The following is a 17,959-nucleotide window of genomic DNA, read 5'->3' on the forward strand; positions in this document are numbered from 1 at the left end:
AATCCTTTGGTTCCAAATTCTAATAATTTAGGCCTATAGATTTATGGATTTGGAATTAAAAAGAATTTTAAAAATCAGCTATATTTCTCAGTCTTAAAGATCTAAATAATTTACTAAATGTTTAAATTTAATCTTTAACAATTATAAGCTAATATTTGAAATTATTAGTGTATCATACCATATGCAACTACATCACAGAATAGTCCTGATAGAGCAAATACTTTCCAGAAAATTTTAGTAATCATGATTTCTGTAATATATTTTGTTCCAGGTAGCAGTTTTACAACGTCATCAGGACTATACACAGGAAATAATTCACTCACAAATTCTTCTGGATTCAATAGCTCACAGCAGGTAAATTTGTAAAGTAAAAATCTAAAAATATGTGGAATTATATAAAATATGTAATAGATGTTCCTCCATTTTTCTAAAATGAAGTCTGATTTTATTAGATTTCCTCTGCCCCCATTTCTTTGTATTTGTTTTTTTTTCGTTAAAATATTTATTAATGAAATTGTGTATTGTTTAGTGACAGGCTTAATTTTTGCTAGTAATATGCATCTTTTTTGGATGGAAAAGTGTCAAAAACATTCTCAGTCTTACATAAGATTTATGTTTGCAAGTATAAACAGATCAGCCTGTGTTTATTTTGTTTGTCCTACTGTGTGAGGTGCAGAGAAAACATTGCAATATAAACATATGTTTGCTATTATGATTTGGAAAGTTTAATGCAGTGTTTTGACAGAATCCCATTATGTTGTTTTTTGGTTTGGTAGGAATATGCATCTTATACCAGCTTTGGCCAGGGTCAGTATGCACAGTATTATAATAGCTCACCATACCCATCCCATTACATGACAAGCAGCAACACCAGTCCAACAACACCTTCTACAAACGCAACATACCAGCTTCAAGAACCTCCATCTGGAATCACCAGTCAAGCAGTTACAGATCCCACTGCAGGTAATTATAGGAATTTTATTAGTCCTGCAGGCCATATTTTTGCTGGTTCACATGTATTTCAATGGTTAGAACAATTTTGGCAAGGCATAGAACTATATTTAACTATATTTAACAAGAAGTTGTGATGTACTGTTTAATATATTTCATTCTTCTATTTTTATTTAAATTAATATTGAAGTTTAAAACAGGAAATACTAATTTTTAATGATATTATTTTGTTATTGTTATCAATAATTGTGAATTTTTATATACAATTTTTAAAAGATATAATATTCATGACTAGAGATGATATATAATAGCACAATAGCTTTACCTAGGAATAGGAAAATATATTAGTCATCTTCATAGACATAATTCTATATGTTGCATCCTACATACATTGTATAGAATTCTATCATTATATTCATTATATCCTACATCAAATATATTGCATTCTATACATGATTTTTTCTGTAAATGTTTGTTAGTATTATGCAATTTTCTATAAAAATCCAACTGTCATTGAAAAGTTTAGTTTTTAATATAGATGGACCTCATGCTTTAAATAGGGTTTGGCCTAAAGCATTATAGATTTAGAGCTAGAAAGGATCTTAGAGATAATCTAATCCAAACTTTTCATTTTATTGATGAAGAAAATGAGTCTAAAGGTCATACTGATAATATGTGACAGGCCCAAGATTTGAACTCACCCCCTCTAACTCTTAACCTCATGTTTCTACTCCATAAGACACAGTGACCTTCTGAGATCCCTTACAGTGCCAAGTCTATGATATACTGCTACTATTGCAATCAATAAAATACATGTATTGTTCAGTAAACAAAGTCACTGTTGTGGTAATATTGCCTGGTAGAATTTTTCCTACATTACAAAATGGAACCAACTTTTTAAGGCATGAGATTCTCTATTCTTTTTCACTTTGTTTTGGTGAAAGCTCTTGCCCAGTAAAAGTGAATGGTCCTCAAAATAAGAGAACAGAGCCCACTGAGATAGACAGGGAGAGAGAGACAGAGACAGAGAGAGACACAGAGAGACACAAAGACTCAGAGAGAGAGACAGAGACAGAGAGAGAGAGAGAGACAGAGAGAGACACAGAGAGACACAGAGAGAGAAAGGGAGGGAGGGAGAGAAAGAGGGAGGAGGGAGAGAGAAAGAGATAACTATTACATGGTGCATGGTGTGATATCTAGATAGCTAAAAATAACGTAGCACCTATAGTTTAATTATATTATCATTACAAACCTTCGCAGTTTCTATTTTTAAGAATAATTCATTCTTTAAAAGATTGAATTTTAGAAGTAACCTAATGTCTCAGTGCTCTAGAAACCTTTCTAAAATTATAAGGTACAGAAAAGGTGTTGACTATCACTTGCCTAGAAATTCTCTATACTAATGAACTCCCAGGTTCAATATCCCTTATATACAGAGGTAGGAAAATTAAACATAACTCTTGAGAACACTTTATTAAAAGAAAAGGGATTAATTTGTAAATATGTCCCCAACCTGACTTTAACAGCTCCATATAATTGTTGTATCGTTCAAGTCTAGAGTTTCTTAACTACTGGTCTTTTAAATAAAGTTGTTTATATTTCCTTGAAGAGTATTAGGCTAGTATAATATCTTCACACAGTAGTAAACTTTCAGTATATATATTGTTGCCTTTGTACACACTCAAATCATGTAATGCTCTCATTCATAAGCTACATTTTGAGCTTGAAAGGCATTAAAATATATACTTATTCCACACATTACTCACAAATGTATAAAAAAGTTGTAAGGAAGGTCAACTTTAGAATTTAGGACCCTTCTATCTTGATTTTATCATTCCTCTTATTTGTTAGATTGGATGTCCATAGGAAAGATGGTAAATTTACCCCACACCCTTTGTAAAAACTGTATCATTCCGTTATTTTAAAATGCTTATTTAGTTTTGGAAAATTTCCTGGGGATTGGAGAAGGCTTTAAACGAGCAGAATTCATTCATTGGTTTGAAGTTTGCTATCAAAAGCATGTGGAAGTGAGTAAAAGCAATGTGAGAGTGGTAGCTTCACTTCATTTGAATGGCACAGAAAGAAGAGGATATGAGAAAAGTGAAAAATTGCTATCATTTTGTTATTTTATCAAGGAGAGTTGGATAATGTAAAAAATTCACTGAGGTTTTCTCCTTATTAGGATGGTATACTGAACTCTGGCTAATTTTCCCCCCATAACTATTATTGATTATAGTGGAAATGAAGTGTCATACAAAGTCAACATCACTACTCCTAGACAACCCAAGCAACGGTGATCTTCTGTCTTGCTGACAAAGCATCATCTCCATATCCATAATGTTAAGATTTTTAATATCCTATTTTAGATCCTAAATCAGCTTCAATACAAGTTTTATTTATAAACTAAAAATGTTTATTTGAATAGGTATCTGATATTGTAGAATAGATGCCATTCTCTTAGAACCTCTACACACACACACACAGCGACATACACACACACACAGCAACATACACACACACACACACACAAACACACACACATACAAATTCAAGATGTCTTATGAGTATACCAGTTTCTGGTCAAAATGGAAATATTTAAAACGTGTTTCTTTTTATACAAACTTTCATATTTATACTTAACTCCTAGGAGTTTGTGTGATTAGAAATTGAAAAGAAGTAGATTATTTCCAGAGTTAAAGGAAGATTTAGTTGATGTTTATATTATGTTGGTGTTGTATTTTTAAAAAGAACCCAATTAATTTGGCAACCATTAAGTTGTCTCTTTCTCGTTCTTCATAAAACTAAAGACCAGATGCACTTGATGAAAGAATAGTTTACTGATCTTTTGAGAGCCAATTTTAGGGGCTCCTTCAACTAAGGTTCTGGGAGATAATCTACCAAATATGTAAACTCCATAATGGTAGGGGCAGTGCCTTATTTAAACCTCATCTGCCAGAGAAACTTATTTAGTTTTCTATATAAAATAGGTGCTTATGAAATTTTAGTTGAAATGAAACTAATTTTTTACGCTGATTCTAAGAGCGTAGTGTGCTACTGTTCTCATTATTTATGAAAAGATTTTCCATCAAGATCATGGTAATTGTCTTTCCTAAGTAGTAATTCTGAGATAATAATTTAGCCTTTTTTCATTATTTTAGTATTTTCTTTGACTTTCAAGAGGTATTTACATTTAGACTGCTGCTCAGTCCAAGAAACCTGGATTCTAGTTATATTTTCATCCTATATCTTAGAGGAATTAATTTAATTCTTTCTGCTTATTATATCTCTGTTTCTTTAAATGCAAATTTCAATTTTTACCTTTCTTACAAGAATTTTTAAAAGACTTATGAATTTGTAAGGTTGTCCTGATGATTTTTCCAAAAATAATTTATAAAAATATAGTTTTCAGAATCTGTAAGTTCTATGAAATGTTCAGTTATTATATATGAGTGTGTATATATTTTTATAAACACACACCTATATATACACACACACACATATATATAATGTATAGATATATATATGTATATAATAGTTCCTTATATGTCCTAAGTATAGCTCTTATGTAGAATGAACTCATTGTTAAATGCTGATTCTGTGTTCTTCTTTGAATGTGCATATGTAATCCATTAAGAGTAACATAAGTAGAATATAAAAGTCCAGACCAAAGTACATCATCAGTCTATTTCAAGAATACAGTATTCTTAAAATAATTTCTTTAATATTTTTTCAGGGATGTATTAAATATCAAAACAAAGAAATCATATCACTTAGAAATACATGAGACCATAGCCAGTCTTAACTTTCTACCAAAATTTAGTGAATCTTCTCATTTAAAAGGACTTTATACAAAGACACTTCTTTCTTTAGTTCCTTATCTATTATTAAACAACAACCACCAAAAGAAATCCTGTGTGGTCTTTAAAAGAATTTTCCCCTGGGGTCTAAAATCATCCAGTAAGTTAGTGACAGGCTTAATTTTTGCTAGTAATATGCATCTTTTTTGGATGGAAAAATCATCCAGTAAGTAATGTATGACTAAAGCTTCATTTTGTGTGCTAATTATGTTTTTAATAGATTTTTAAAAAGTTGTTCTGTTATTACTTTCTAGATGCTTCATTTTAGGAATCAATTATTTGAAAAACATAATTTGATTGCTGAACAACACAAATAACAGAATTGTGGAGTTAAAAATGTACTACTTCATTGATAATTTGGTGTAGTTATTTTTTTTTCAAATGGGGAAACTGAGATTCAGAAAAAGAAATGAAAGTTCCCCAGTTTTAATAGTCTTCTTAAGTATTATTAAAGAAAAGATTTAATGTTTCAATTATGGTGGGGAAAAAAAGCACAAAATGAAAATTACCTTACATTGCCAAGGAGAGAGCTAGAGTCAGTGGTAAGACCACTGTCTCCTAAGTCAGAACACCTGGGTTCAAATCTGTCCATCTTCAGCCTATCATTTAAACATCATGAAGATCAGAGATTTTGTCTAGATAACTTTTGAGGTCCCTTGCAGTTTTAAATCTGTACTGCTATAAATTTCAGCCCCTTAAATTGTAGTGCAGCTCACAACTGGAAACACTGATTGGAAGATTTTCTTTTGAGGGGAATGTGATTTCATTGATATATAGAATTCCCAGGGAAGAAACTTCTAGTGCCAATGGAAATCAGCATCTGTTCTGCAACTACAACTCTATGCCTGATGGGCATAAGAGAAGCTAAATGACTTGTCCAGTCACAGCCAGCAAAGATACTTGAATAGAGACCCTAAGGCCAGCCTTCTTTCTACTACAGCACTCTGCCTTCTCTATGGAAAAAAAAATGTTCTTATTGAAAAGATATACATTTGTTTTAGAGAGAAACTTCATGTCATTTAAAATAATTTTATAATTCTTGGAAGACAATGGTCTTTGGTGTATTGAAGGGAGGGAAATATTCATAAAGGATAATCTTTTAAGGTCTCCTCCCAATGTCTCTGCTTCCTCTCCTTTCTTGTCTCCTTTCCTCCTTATCTCTTCTTTCTCCTCCTCCATCAAACGACAGATTGAAGAAAGTACCAATTTTACAAGAATTACCCCTTTTAAAATTAGTTGCAAGTATTTTCTCTCATTTCAATTGACCTCCTGAAACACTTAATTCTTTTATAGGAGAAGTAGTATTCTTTTATCCTTTCAAAATATGTTGAGATGAAAAAATAAAAAAATGGATTTTAAGATGTTTTCTTTTTGTGATGAGATTTGAACCAGTACATTAGAATATCATTCCTTAGCCACTGAAGTGTAAACAGTATGTTGTTACCTTGCACTGAACCCTTAAAGCTTAAGGCATATCATTACCAAAGTAACCTAATATTTTTCAGTGATTCAAGATATTTTAACCATTTAGGTAGAAACAATATTGTCATAAAAAGAATATTTCTAACTCTTCCTAAGTGTTTTTCTCCACGTCTACCCAAGTCAAATTTGATCTACATGGAAAGTAATTTATTTCAACTTATATTTTAAAATTCAAATTTTCTTTTTAAAGCTAAATAATATATTTAATCTGGGTAGCCAAGTGGTGTAGCAATTACATTGTTAGGCCTAGAGTCAGGAAGACTGCAGTTCAAATTTGGTCTTAGCTATATGTACTAACTGACCCTGGGCAAATCATTTAACCCTGCTTGCCTCAATTTGGAGAAGGAAATGAAAATCATTCCTATATCTTTTTCCAAGAAAGCCTGAAAAGGGGTTTCAAAGAATCAAACCTGACTGCAAAATAACTAAACAACAATAAATGTGTTTAAAAGTTAAAGTACCAGATTTTATGTAGAGGATTTATGTATTACCTTGTAAATATATGTCATAGATGAATTAATGTTATACACAGTTGCAATGTTGATTACTTTTATTATTTGTTATTTCAGTAGTATATATATATCCCTGTCAGAAGTAAAAGATATCAACATAAAAATATTAACAGAATTCATTTGCTTTAGCTTCATATCTCTATGATATATACAATAATTTCTAAATAAACAAAATAATTTAAACTTTTTAATTTTCATGCTATAACATTAAATTATATAGATAATTAATTTTTGAATTGCTCAAAATCATGTTTCAAAAATCCAGTTCTTTAGTTTCAGTGTCATTTTGGAAATATCATAAGAAAGCAACAATTATTCTTTTTTTCCTTCATAATGAATGATGTTAGAAAATTTTGAATGAAGTTACATATTGATTGCAAATTGACCAAGAAAAAAACAACCACAAGTTATGTCAATCTAAAAAATGTGATAATGAAATAGACATGAGCAGAATACAATAATCACTTATATATGCTTAACTGGTTAAGGTGGTGTATAGTAAAATCTTGCTAATATTGAATTTCAAATGAGAGGGAAAAATCAGCATAAGAGGGAATTCAATATGCATGGGAAACCATTTGCTCCTTCTACTTCTTTGATCCCTGCCAAGGCATTAGAAAGTAGAGCAGAGAGCCTCATAACAACACTGAAACATTCTTGTGCAGAGTTCCATGAGAATACTAGACCCTCAAAGGAATTCAGTAAGACAGGGTTCAAAACTAGGTAGCTGTCGTTACTAATAGTGTATGCTGGAAACTGAGGCCACGGCTATACTACCAAATGCTAATTGTGGCAAAAGTCCAAACATTTCCAGAAACAAGCATACTGACTTGGTTTTTGCTGAGTTAAAATTTTTGAAAATGTTTAGTCCATACTTGCACATTTTTACAGATGGGCCTATGAACAGCAGTCAATCATGGAAACATTTGCAAGACTGCAATTAGTTAAGCTCAAAAACAAACCATTTCACTGTAAAAGAAATGAAACAAACATTTTGGAAACATTTGTCAGCAAAATAAATATTTGTAGCTAAAATAACTGAACCGGTAAGATGTGAGAAAACAAAACAGATGTTTGGTTTTTTTTGTTGTTGTTGTTGTTTTGTTGTTGGAGTAGGGCTTTTAAGGCATTCATTTTATTTTTCCAATGGAAAAGTCACTTTGTCAGTAAAATTTTCAAGTCAGTGAAATGAAGTCTACCCTCTATTTTCTATAGACAAAGAAATTTAGCTTTTATAAAAGATTTCAGGCAATACGAAAAGTGAAAACTCATGCACTTAATAATTGTCATTTTATCTACATGATGCTCAAATAAGCACTCTGAATTTGCTTTTAACTGATTTAGGTAGTTATTCTGATCCTACATGATCCAAATGCACATAGACTCCAATGTGCAATAAAAATTCACATGTCTAACAAAACACAAAAAATTTTCTTCAGTGTTTAGTTTTAGAATCTGAAAAAATTGTTAATTTTTGAGTATCACAAAGGACTTCTTCAAATTAATTTAGAAGAACTTTGTGTGAGATTTCAGATATTTTTGTACTCTCTCACTTCCAAGTTAAGAATATTCAAGTTGAGAATGGATGAAGGTTAGCAGCTATCTCTTGTATTATATATCATATCTCCACCATACATATTTTGCATAGAATTATAACTGATAAGTATGAGAATAAAATTAGAATAAAGGAAAATTTATGAAAGCTATTACTAATACAGCACTAGTATAGTTATACGAGAGGTTTTAAACAACATATTTCTTGCTGAATCAACCATATAGTATTGTGAGTGAAGTTTCATATAAAAATAGTAATGGAAATTCAGGACTAGAAATTGTAAAAATAATGTCTCCCTGTTGAAATGAATAATACAATTAAGAAATAAGGTGAGATGAAATGCAAATTATATATTTTAGAGATGCTTCAAATTATAATTACTAAACTTTCAGGTGACTAATAGATGGAAAGTTAGGTTGATGATGGGGCAGAGAGAGAGAGAGAGAGAGAGAGAGAGAGTGAGTGAGTGTTTATTTTGCTTTCATCCATCACAGGACCTACTGTCTTCTTCCCACAGCATCCCCTTGACCTGGGGCAGAATGAAGAACTCATTATCTTAGTCACTCTTCCAACACTGACTCCTCTTTGCTTTCTCAGAAGAAGCATGCACGTCCCATGCTCCTCACTTTTCTCTTTCATCACTTGTAGTTTATGGCAGCTAAATATTAGAATCATTCCAAGGAAAACTACGAGTCTCAAAATGAAATCAGGGTCTTTTTCTTTTATAAAAAGAACACATCTCTGGCCAAAAATAACCTTTGAAGTCCTTAGAAGTTCAGTTCAGAATTTCTGTCTACCTCCTTACCTGCTAATGAAAGTAGCTTTTTCAAATATACAGTATTTATGTTAAGCTAAAAGTTAAATGTGCTTGTATGATCTAACTTTGGAAGCTAATCCTCATTTAAGAAATTGTCATGTTTTCCCATAGTTATAATGCTTTGGGGGAAATGAATTATTATTTCCAGGTGACCAACTTACAAATGAACTTTTGAAACAATTCACATGCAACTTTGACTTTATGCCTTTAAATCTGATATGATAACCTTGTATTTCATGTCGTGGAGAATGGGAAATCACTGAATATTTAAATTAAAAAAGACCTTAGATGTCTAATCCAACAACTTTGGTGGAGGGAGAAACATGTGTGAAGAAGAGTGACTCACCTAATTTCACACATCTAGCATAAAAGCTTTGTGAATATTCATGTTTCTCTTCTATTCAATATTTTCTAAAGAGAAGGTTGAGAATACCCAAAATGCATATTTACAAATGGAGGAAATATATAAGCCTGAAATAATGTTTGAAAGGGTTATTACTTCCTGAATATTGAATACAATGTACTGTGGAGTGGGTATATAGTCCATTAATTAAATCTACTTTCATCAAAAGACCAGACCTAGGATTGAGAATTCCCTTCTTTTGTCAGTTTTTGAAGACATTGGGAAATATGGACACATTTGGGAATTATTCTAAGCAAGTAATTAAAAACATTCCAAGACATCCCAGAGCTAAGCATATATTACAAGGAGATAAGAGATAAAATGAAAGGACTTCTAGACATCAAAATATTCATAAGAGTGGTAGAGAATTAGAAATGGAGTACATGACTATCGGTTGCAGAATGACCAAAAAGGTTGTGATAGATAAATAACTTAAAATATTGTTGCACTCCAAGAATTTTTATAATGAATGCAAATAATCATAAGATTTATATAAACTGACATAAATCCAAATAAACAGGAAGATAGCATAAACAATTATTATAAATAAATGGAAATACCACCACTAAGAAAATAAAACACTGAATTCTTTGGAATTATAAAGACTGAGTTTGTTCTTTAAAAAGATTAAATAAGTGTGCATCTCCTTTCTTTGCAGAAGGATGTATAGAATGTGGTAGATATATATATATGTGTATATATGTATATATATATATATATATATATATATATATATATGTCAGACTTGGGTTGATTTTGTTTCATTTAAAAATATATTATAAGAAAATATAGTTCTTTCCATAAGGAAGGAATTAGGAAATGTGGGTGATCTAAAAAAATGGTAATTATTTAAAAATAATCAATCTATTAGGATAGAGTAAGGGATCTATATATTGTTGTTTATAATTCTTTTGCCTCATTCTTATCTATCATCTCCTTATCTATTTGTTCTATGTGATTTCTTCATTTGATTACAGAATTTTCTGTGGAACTTTTTTTTCTCATTTAATTAGTTAGCACTTATTAGATCATATGCTAATTGACTAAGCACATTTATTAAGTACTTGCTATATGTCAAACATTGTGCCTTAGTACTTCTCAACCAGACTTTTGCAAGTATCTCTTATGATCTATCTGCCCGATTAACTTTTTCCAGTTGTTCTCTGCTGATTTTCATATATATCTAATGAATATTATTAATTTTGAGTTTGTATTCAGTAGAAAAAAGCATTCTTCATTTGAAATTTCTTGCTTAATCATTTTTCTTAATTTCAATGTTCTACTCTATCTTCTATTCTCTTAAATGCCTAAGAAATCAGAAAGAACAGCTTTTTCCACAGTTTATTTTGCTATTAATTAAGTAGTAACTGTCAAATATTTGCAATTAGCAAATATATATATTAAATGCTTATTGAATGTTCTGCAATGGAAATGCAAGTAAAAAAGGCAGTCACTGTTCTATGAGAACCTACATTATACCCATGGTCAAAGATCTTTTTTTTTTAATACATATAGAAAATATGTGATTTCTTCTGTGATTTGCTTCAATTAGGAAATTCATATGAAGTTCCTTCCACTAGTACAGGCTAGCATTTTATCTTTATTATTCAGGTTTAGAGAACTGTCTACAGTATTGAGATTAAATAACAAGCGTAGACTCAACCAGTCACTATGTGGCAGAGGGATAATTTGTTATTAGTCTTCTGAATTTGAGGCTAATTCTATGCACTGCCATATTGCTCATACAAAATAAATACATTATGAGTGGGGTGCTGCAACATTTTTACCACTCCAGTTCAACCACTTCAGAGATGCCAAGGGGATTTTTCTCAAGCACATCTCTGAGATTCTCACTCTCAGTAAGCTTCAGTAGTTTCCTATTACTGTATATACTGATATCTATACTTCTTGAATCCTCCATTAAAATGTAAGCCTTTAATAACAGTAATTGTTCTGTATTTTCTTTTTTTGGTATTCTAACAGAATAACTTTATTAGATGCATAATAACTAATTCTTGATTGATGGATGACATACAAGTCAATATATATTTACTGAGTCCCCTTTATGGTACTGTGCTGAATATTGGGGATGTTATAAAAGAAGACAACCCTTCTCAATTAAGTGCCAATCAGACTTGGCAGAAAGAAATTGGTTAATCAATCTGAAAACAAAAGAAACCTATATATAATTGGGCACTAAATCTTATGTTACAAATAAGTGATTTATAAATTTAGAAATACAGTAGATTTATTGCAGAGCATACAAGAAAATATTGTTTGGGGCAATCAAATATTCTGGTTAATAATAACTATCAAGGTAATAAAATTGCCAATTTGCAAGCAAATAGAGTACAATAAAATACATAAACTTAAAACTGTATTAGACATCATTTGATCATTCTATAATAATGCAGATAATATCTTAGGATCTTATATTACCTCAGTTTCATCAATCAATCAATAAGCATTTATTAAGTTCTCATTCTTAAGGAATTGGTTCATCATGATGAACATGAATTCTACATCAGTTAGAGACTTATATATAGAGAATTATATATAGAGAGAGAGACTTATAACATTATTGATGTCATTCTCTCTACTGGAACTTTTATAGATCTATCCATACCTTCTCATCTTGTACACTGATTTCCCATGTCATTCCATAAAACTTCCACAGATAATCTATCCAATATGCCAGAGATTCTTCTTTGCATTATAAAATGATTAATGAACTTTTTTTGTTCTCATTCTTGTTTTAATTTCTTTTTTTGCTCTTACATCCATAAACAAATTTCATTATTCACTTTTAAGAGCATGAGTTCTGAATTCTGCCCCTTCTTCTCACCCCAGTCCCCCTCATTGAGAAAGCAAATTATTTGATATAAGTTAAAGATGTGCATGAAAATCATTACCATTATAGTGTCATTATAAAAGTAAATATAACTCCTAGCCAAAAAGGGAAACCTCAAGAAAAATAATCTATTCAGTCTGCATTCATTCACCATCAGGTCTGTCTTTGGGATAGTTGGTATTCTTTCTCATAAGTCTTTCTGAGTTCTCTTGGGTCACAGTGTAAGTCATTCACAGCTGATCATCCTACAACATTGCTGTTACTTTTTATATAATATATTTTCCATTACTTCTAGCCATGTAAGTTTTTTTTTTACTGAGAGTATCCTGTTCATTATTTCTTATAATAGAATAGCATTTCATCTTAACCACATAACACAATTTTTTCAGCTACTCCCTAACTGATGCACATCCCCTCAAATTACTAATTCTTTGCCACCAGAAAAGAGCAACTATAAATATTCTAATATACATTGATCCCTTTTCCTTCCTGTTTTTCATCTCTTCTGGAATATAGACTCTTCTAGGTCAAAGGGTAGGCATGGTTTTATAGCCCTTTGAGGAATAATTGCTTTATAGAATTATTGAATGCTTCTCTAACAGTATATTCAAGTCACATTTTTCTCAATCCCATTCAACATTTGTCATATTCTCTTTCTGTGAAATATCTCAATTAATATATTAGATATTACACAGTACCTCAAAAGTATTCCAGTCCCATTTCTCCTGTCAATGGTAAATTAATACATTTTAAAAATAATTTAAATAGGTTGCATTGATAACTTCATCCAAAAACTTCATTTCTTTTAATCATTTATCAATAGGGAATTGGCTCTTATTTTTTTTATAAATTTGACTCAGTTCTCTCTGAAAAAATGAGGTCTTCATTAGAGAAACTTGTTTCAGTATTTTTCCCATAGTTGCTATTGCTGACTATATTTCCTTCCATCCTCTTCCCCCCACCCCCTTTATTTTATTGTTTCTCTCCTTTCACCCATTCTCTCCTCAAAAGTATTTTGCATCTGATCACCCCCCTCCTATAATCTTTCCTTCCTTCTATCACCTACCCCATGCCTTTCTCCCACCTCTTTCCTCCCCAACTTTCCTCTAGGGTTTGAAAGCTTTCAATACCTAATTGAGAGTGTATTTATTCCTTCTCTGAACCAATTCCAATAAGAGTAAGGCTCACTCACTCTCCCTCAGCTCCCCCTCAACTCCACCCTCTTCCACTCTGCTGCAAAAAGTTTTTTTGTCTCTTTTATGTGAAATAATTTACCCCATTATACTTCCCCTTTCCCCTTTTCCCAGTACATCCTTCTCTCATCCATTAACTCTATCTTTTAAATGTATTATCCCTTCAAATTCAACTCCTACCTGTGCCTTGTCTATATATGCTCCTTCAAACTGTCGTAATAAATGAGAAAATTCACAAATTTATTATTATCGTCTCATTCAAGAATATAAACAATTCAACATCATTAAGTCTCTATGATTTGCCTTTCTTGTTTACCTTTTTATGCATAACTTGACTCTTGTATTTGAAGATCAAATTTTCTGTACAGCTCTGGTTGTTTCATCAGGAAAGTTTAAAAGTTCCCTAATTCATTGAATCCATCTTTCCCCCATGAAAAAATAGGTTCAGTTTTATCAGGTAGTTGATTTTTTTATTGTACTCCAAACTCTTTTGCCTTCTCAAATTATATTCTAAGTCCTATGTAGAAGATGCTAAATCTTGTGCTATCCAGATTGTGGATACACAATAATTTGAATTGTTTCTTTGTCTGCTTGTAATATTTTCTCCTTGACTTGAGAGTTCTGAAAATTAGCTGTAACATTCCTGTGACAGGATTTTCTGCTTCCAAATTGTCTTTAGCAATCTCTGGGTTGAGAGATAGGGAAACTGCCACTGCTGCTAGTGATCCAATCATTTCTTATAATATTCGATTGAGAATTTTTTTCAGGATGTGATTGGTAAATTCTTTCAATTTCTTTTTCCTCTGTTTCAAGAATAATTTCTTGAAATTTTTTTTGCTCATGGATTTCAGGTAGATAAATAATTTTTATTTTTTCTTTCCTGGAACTGTCCAGGGAAGTTTATTCCCAATGAGCCATTTCACATTTTCTTTTAGTTTTTCATTCTTTTGGTTTTGTTTTATAGTTTCCTGATTTCTTTGTTTTATAGTTTCCTGATTTCTCTCAAAGTCATCAACTTCCCTTTGTTCCAGTCTATATTTTAAGGAATTATTTTCTTCAGAGAGCTTTTGTATCTCCTTTTCCATTTGGCTAATACTGTTTTTAAAGGTGTTATTCTCACTGAACTTTTGGATCACTTTATCCATTTGACTCACATTGGTTTTGAAGATGTTATTTTCTTTAGTATTTTTTGTATCTCTTTCACCAAGTTGCTGACTTGATTTTCATGATTTTCCCCACATCATTCTCATTTCTCTTCCCAAATTTTTTCCTATACATCACGTACTTGATTTTATACATTTTTGAGCTCTTCCATGGCCTGTAACAAATTCATATTTTTCTTGGAGGTATTTTGATCTTTCATATGACAAAGTAATTGTCTGTGGTGGGATTTATTTTTCTTCTGTTATTTGCTCATTCCCCAGCCTATGGGCTTGATTTTAACTCTTAAGGTGGGGCTCTGTTTCCAGTGACACACTGTCTCAAGCATTTGAGAATTTTTGTAGTTGTTTTCAGAGCTACCTCCAGGAATCTGCCAAGTTCTCAATTCCTCCAAGGTTTTATGAGAGGCTATGACTACTCTTCTCATTTGTGCTCTAGTTTGTGGATGGCCAAAGATTTTATTTTTTCTTCCCTGAAACTTTGAGGAGAGTCCCTGCTCAACTATGGCAGTAAGTTGTAGTATACTTCTACTCCAGTTCCTTTTGTATCATCCAATGTCTTGCAGTGTTGGGAACATGCCCTTTCCAGATGAGATCTAGCCTTTGTAGAGAGATAGTCCAAGGCACAGGTACTGATAGATAAATTTAGTAAGCTACTTTATCCAACTTTCTGTCACTTCAGGAGGGAAGTTTTTGTTTACCTGATTTCCTGATTTTTCCTTTGTGGATTGGATGGCTAGATCATTCTTTCTCTCTCTCTCTCTCTCTCTCTCTCTCTCTCTCTCTCTCTCTCAGGTTTTTGCAAGGCAAACAGGGTTAAGTGGCTTGCCCAAGACCACACAGCTAGGTAATTATTAAGTGTCTGAGACCAGATTTGAACCCAGGTACTCCTGACTCCAGGTCTAGTGCTTTATCCACTATGCCAACTAGCCGCCCCTGATCATTCTCTTCTGAGTAGCCAAGGGTCTGATTGAGGAGATAGGTCCCTGTGTTTGATGCATTCATTCACTGTAATCCACAAGCCAGGAACTGTAAACTTTTTTTAAACAACTACTGTGTGCCAGGCCTTAAGCAAAATATACCTATTCTCAAGAAGCTCACAGACTAATAATGGTAGATGAGATGCAAATAACCCTGTCTAGGTCACATACAGTATAAATTTTGAATAATCAAATGGCAAAAAAGCAATAGTATTAAGAGGCATCAGGAACCAGTTCTTGAAGAAATTCAGTGAAACCAGGAGACAGAGATGAGGAGGCATGGAGTTAAGATATAGATTATCTTGTTCAAAAACCTTCAAGAATGAGGCAGGTAGGTGGCACAGTGAATAGAGCACTGGCCCTGGAGTCAGGAATACCTGAGTTCAAATATGACCTCAGACACTTAGTAATTACCTAGCTGTGTGCTCTTGCACAAGCCACTTAACCTCATTGCCTTGCAAAAAAAAAAAACAACCTAAAAAACAACAACAAAATAAACTTCAAGAAGTCCAGAGTCACTGGATCACTGTGTATGTGGGACGGGGGGCATAAGGTGTAAGAAATAAGGAAAGGGAATTGTTGTAGGTATAAGGGTTTTCAATATCAGAGGATTTTATATTTGTTCTGGAGGTGATAATCATTTAAGGGTTAAGTCACTTAATCTCTATTATACTCAGTTTCCTCATATATACAAGAGATAATAATAGTGCAATGTTGAAGTTCAAATGAAGCAAAATTTATAAATCACTTTGCAGATCTTAAATCTTATTATATAAATGCTAGCTATTAATAATGATTAATTATTGAACAACCAGAAGTGTATGGTTGCATCTTTCAAAAAAGTTTTTATTTTGATGTTATATGTAAAGTACTTTAAAATCCTGAGAAATTTATGTCAGTTGCTAGTGGATAGAGAATAGAATAGAGTATTCTAATCCTTATAGTTTTATCATACATTTTAAATAAATACTATTTCATGAATATGTGTCCCTACAAATGAAATTTAGGGTAGATATGGAAGTAGAAATTCAGGACAGATTTAAGGCCTAGATGTTGAAAAAAACAATAAAATTAAGAGATGAGGAGAATTTTTCTCAAAGTTTATGAGAAGATTTTGTGTTCTATCTTGGCTAGAAGGTTGAAGCAGGGCCTATATTTTCTCTAATATTTGAATAATATTCCCTATCATATTGAAAAAAAAATTCTTCCTGGTGCTAGAGGACAGAATTAAGAGTAATGGATAGAAATTGTAAAGGAACAAATTTAAGTTAAATATAATGGGGAAAACTTCCTTAGAATTATAGTTGTCCTGAAGTAGAATAAGCCCTATCTGGAGTTATTGAATTTCCCCTTGTTACAATTCTTCAGGCAAGGTTGGATGATCACCTGTTGGATATATTACAGGAAAAAATTTATTTTTCTGGAATCAACAAAACTAAGCAACAATTCAGTGAATCTGCCAGTTTAGGAAATGTTTCATAGGCCTAGTCCTTTCTATAATGAAGGAAAAGTGATGGGTTTTGATATCCCTTCTTTGGAACTAAATTTAGTCAAAAGCATCATTTTTATATTGCTTGGTTAACATGTGTCTCTCCTGACATTTCATGATGATTCTTTACTATTTTATAACAATTACCTTAGATTTTCAAAAACTGAATTAGAGGCCAAAATTGTCTGAGATCCTGCAGCAATGGAAAAGCCTAATGATGAAATTTTAGATAATAACTAGTCCAGTTAAATTTAGAGAAGCAGAATACTAATAAAGTTGATTATAAGGAGATGTATTTTTTTCAACCGTTGGAACACATGAAAATGTCTAGTAGATTCACACCAATAAAATCATAGTCTTTTCTTTTCTTTCTTTTTTTTTGGTGGGGATGGTGTGAGGTAATCATGGCTCAGTGACTTGCCCAAGGTCACATAACTAACAAGTGTCAAGGCAGAATTTGAATTCAGATCTCTGACTTCAGGGCTGGTGCTGTATTTACTCCATCATCTAGTTGCCCTGAAATCATGGATTCTTGATGCAATTAATTAGAAAGCAAGAAGCAGGTTAAGAACCAAATCTTATTCTTGGTTCCATCATCCTCTCTCCCCCAATTGTTGTTGTTCAGTCATTTTTTAGTCATGTCTGACTGTGTGATACTATTTGGGATTTTCTTGGCAAAGATACTAGAATTGTTTACCATTTCCTTCTC

At 31.9% G+C, this 17,959-nt stretch overlaps 1 protein-coding gene across 11 annotated transcripts in view; it reads left to right on the forward strand.

Moving 5' to 3' along the window:
* Positions 1–17,959, forward strand: part of EYA1 (EYA transcriptional coactivator and phosphatase 1) — a 148,304-nt gene that overhangs the window by 50,383 nt on the left and 79,962 nt on the right. For all 11 annotated transcript variants that reach the window (XM_074207096.1, XM_074207097.1, XM_074207098.1 and 8 more), the window contains exons 8-9: positions 272–354; positions 777–963. In XM_074207096.1, coding sequence (XP_074063197.1) covers positions 272–354; positions 777–963 — 270 coding nt within the window. The remainder of the gene's footprint in view (positions 1–271; positions 355–776; positions 964–17,959) is intronic.

Source organism: Macrotis lagotis, chromosome X, assembly GCF_037893015.1.
Source record: "Macrotis lagotis isolate mMagLag1 chromosome X, bilby.v1.9.chrom.fasta, whole genome shotgun sequence".
Taxonomy (NCBI): domain Eukaryota; kingdom Metazoa; phylum Chordata; class Mammalia; order Peramelemorphia; family Peramelidae; genus Macrotis; species Macrotis lagotis.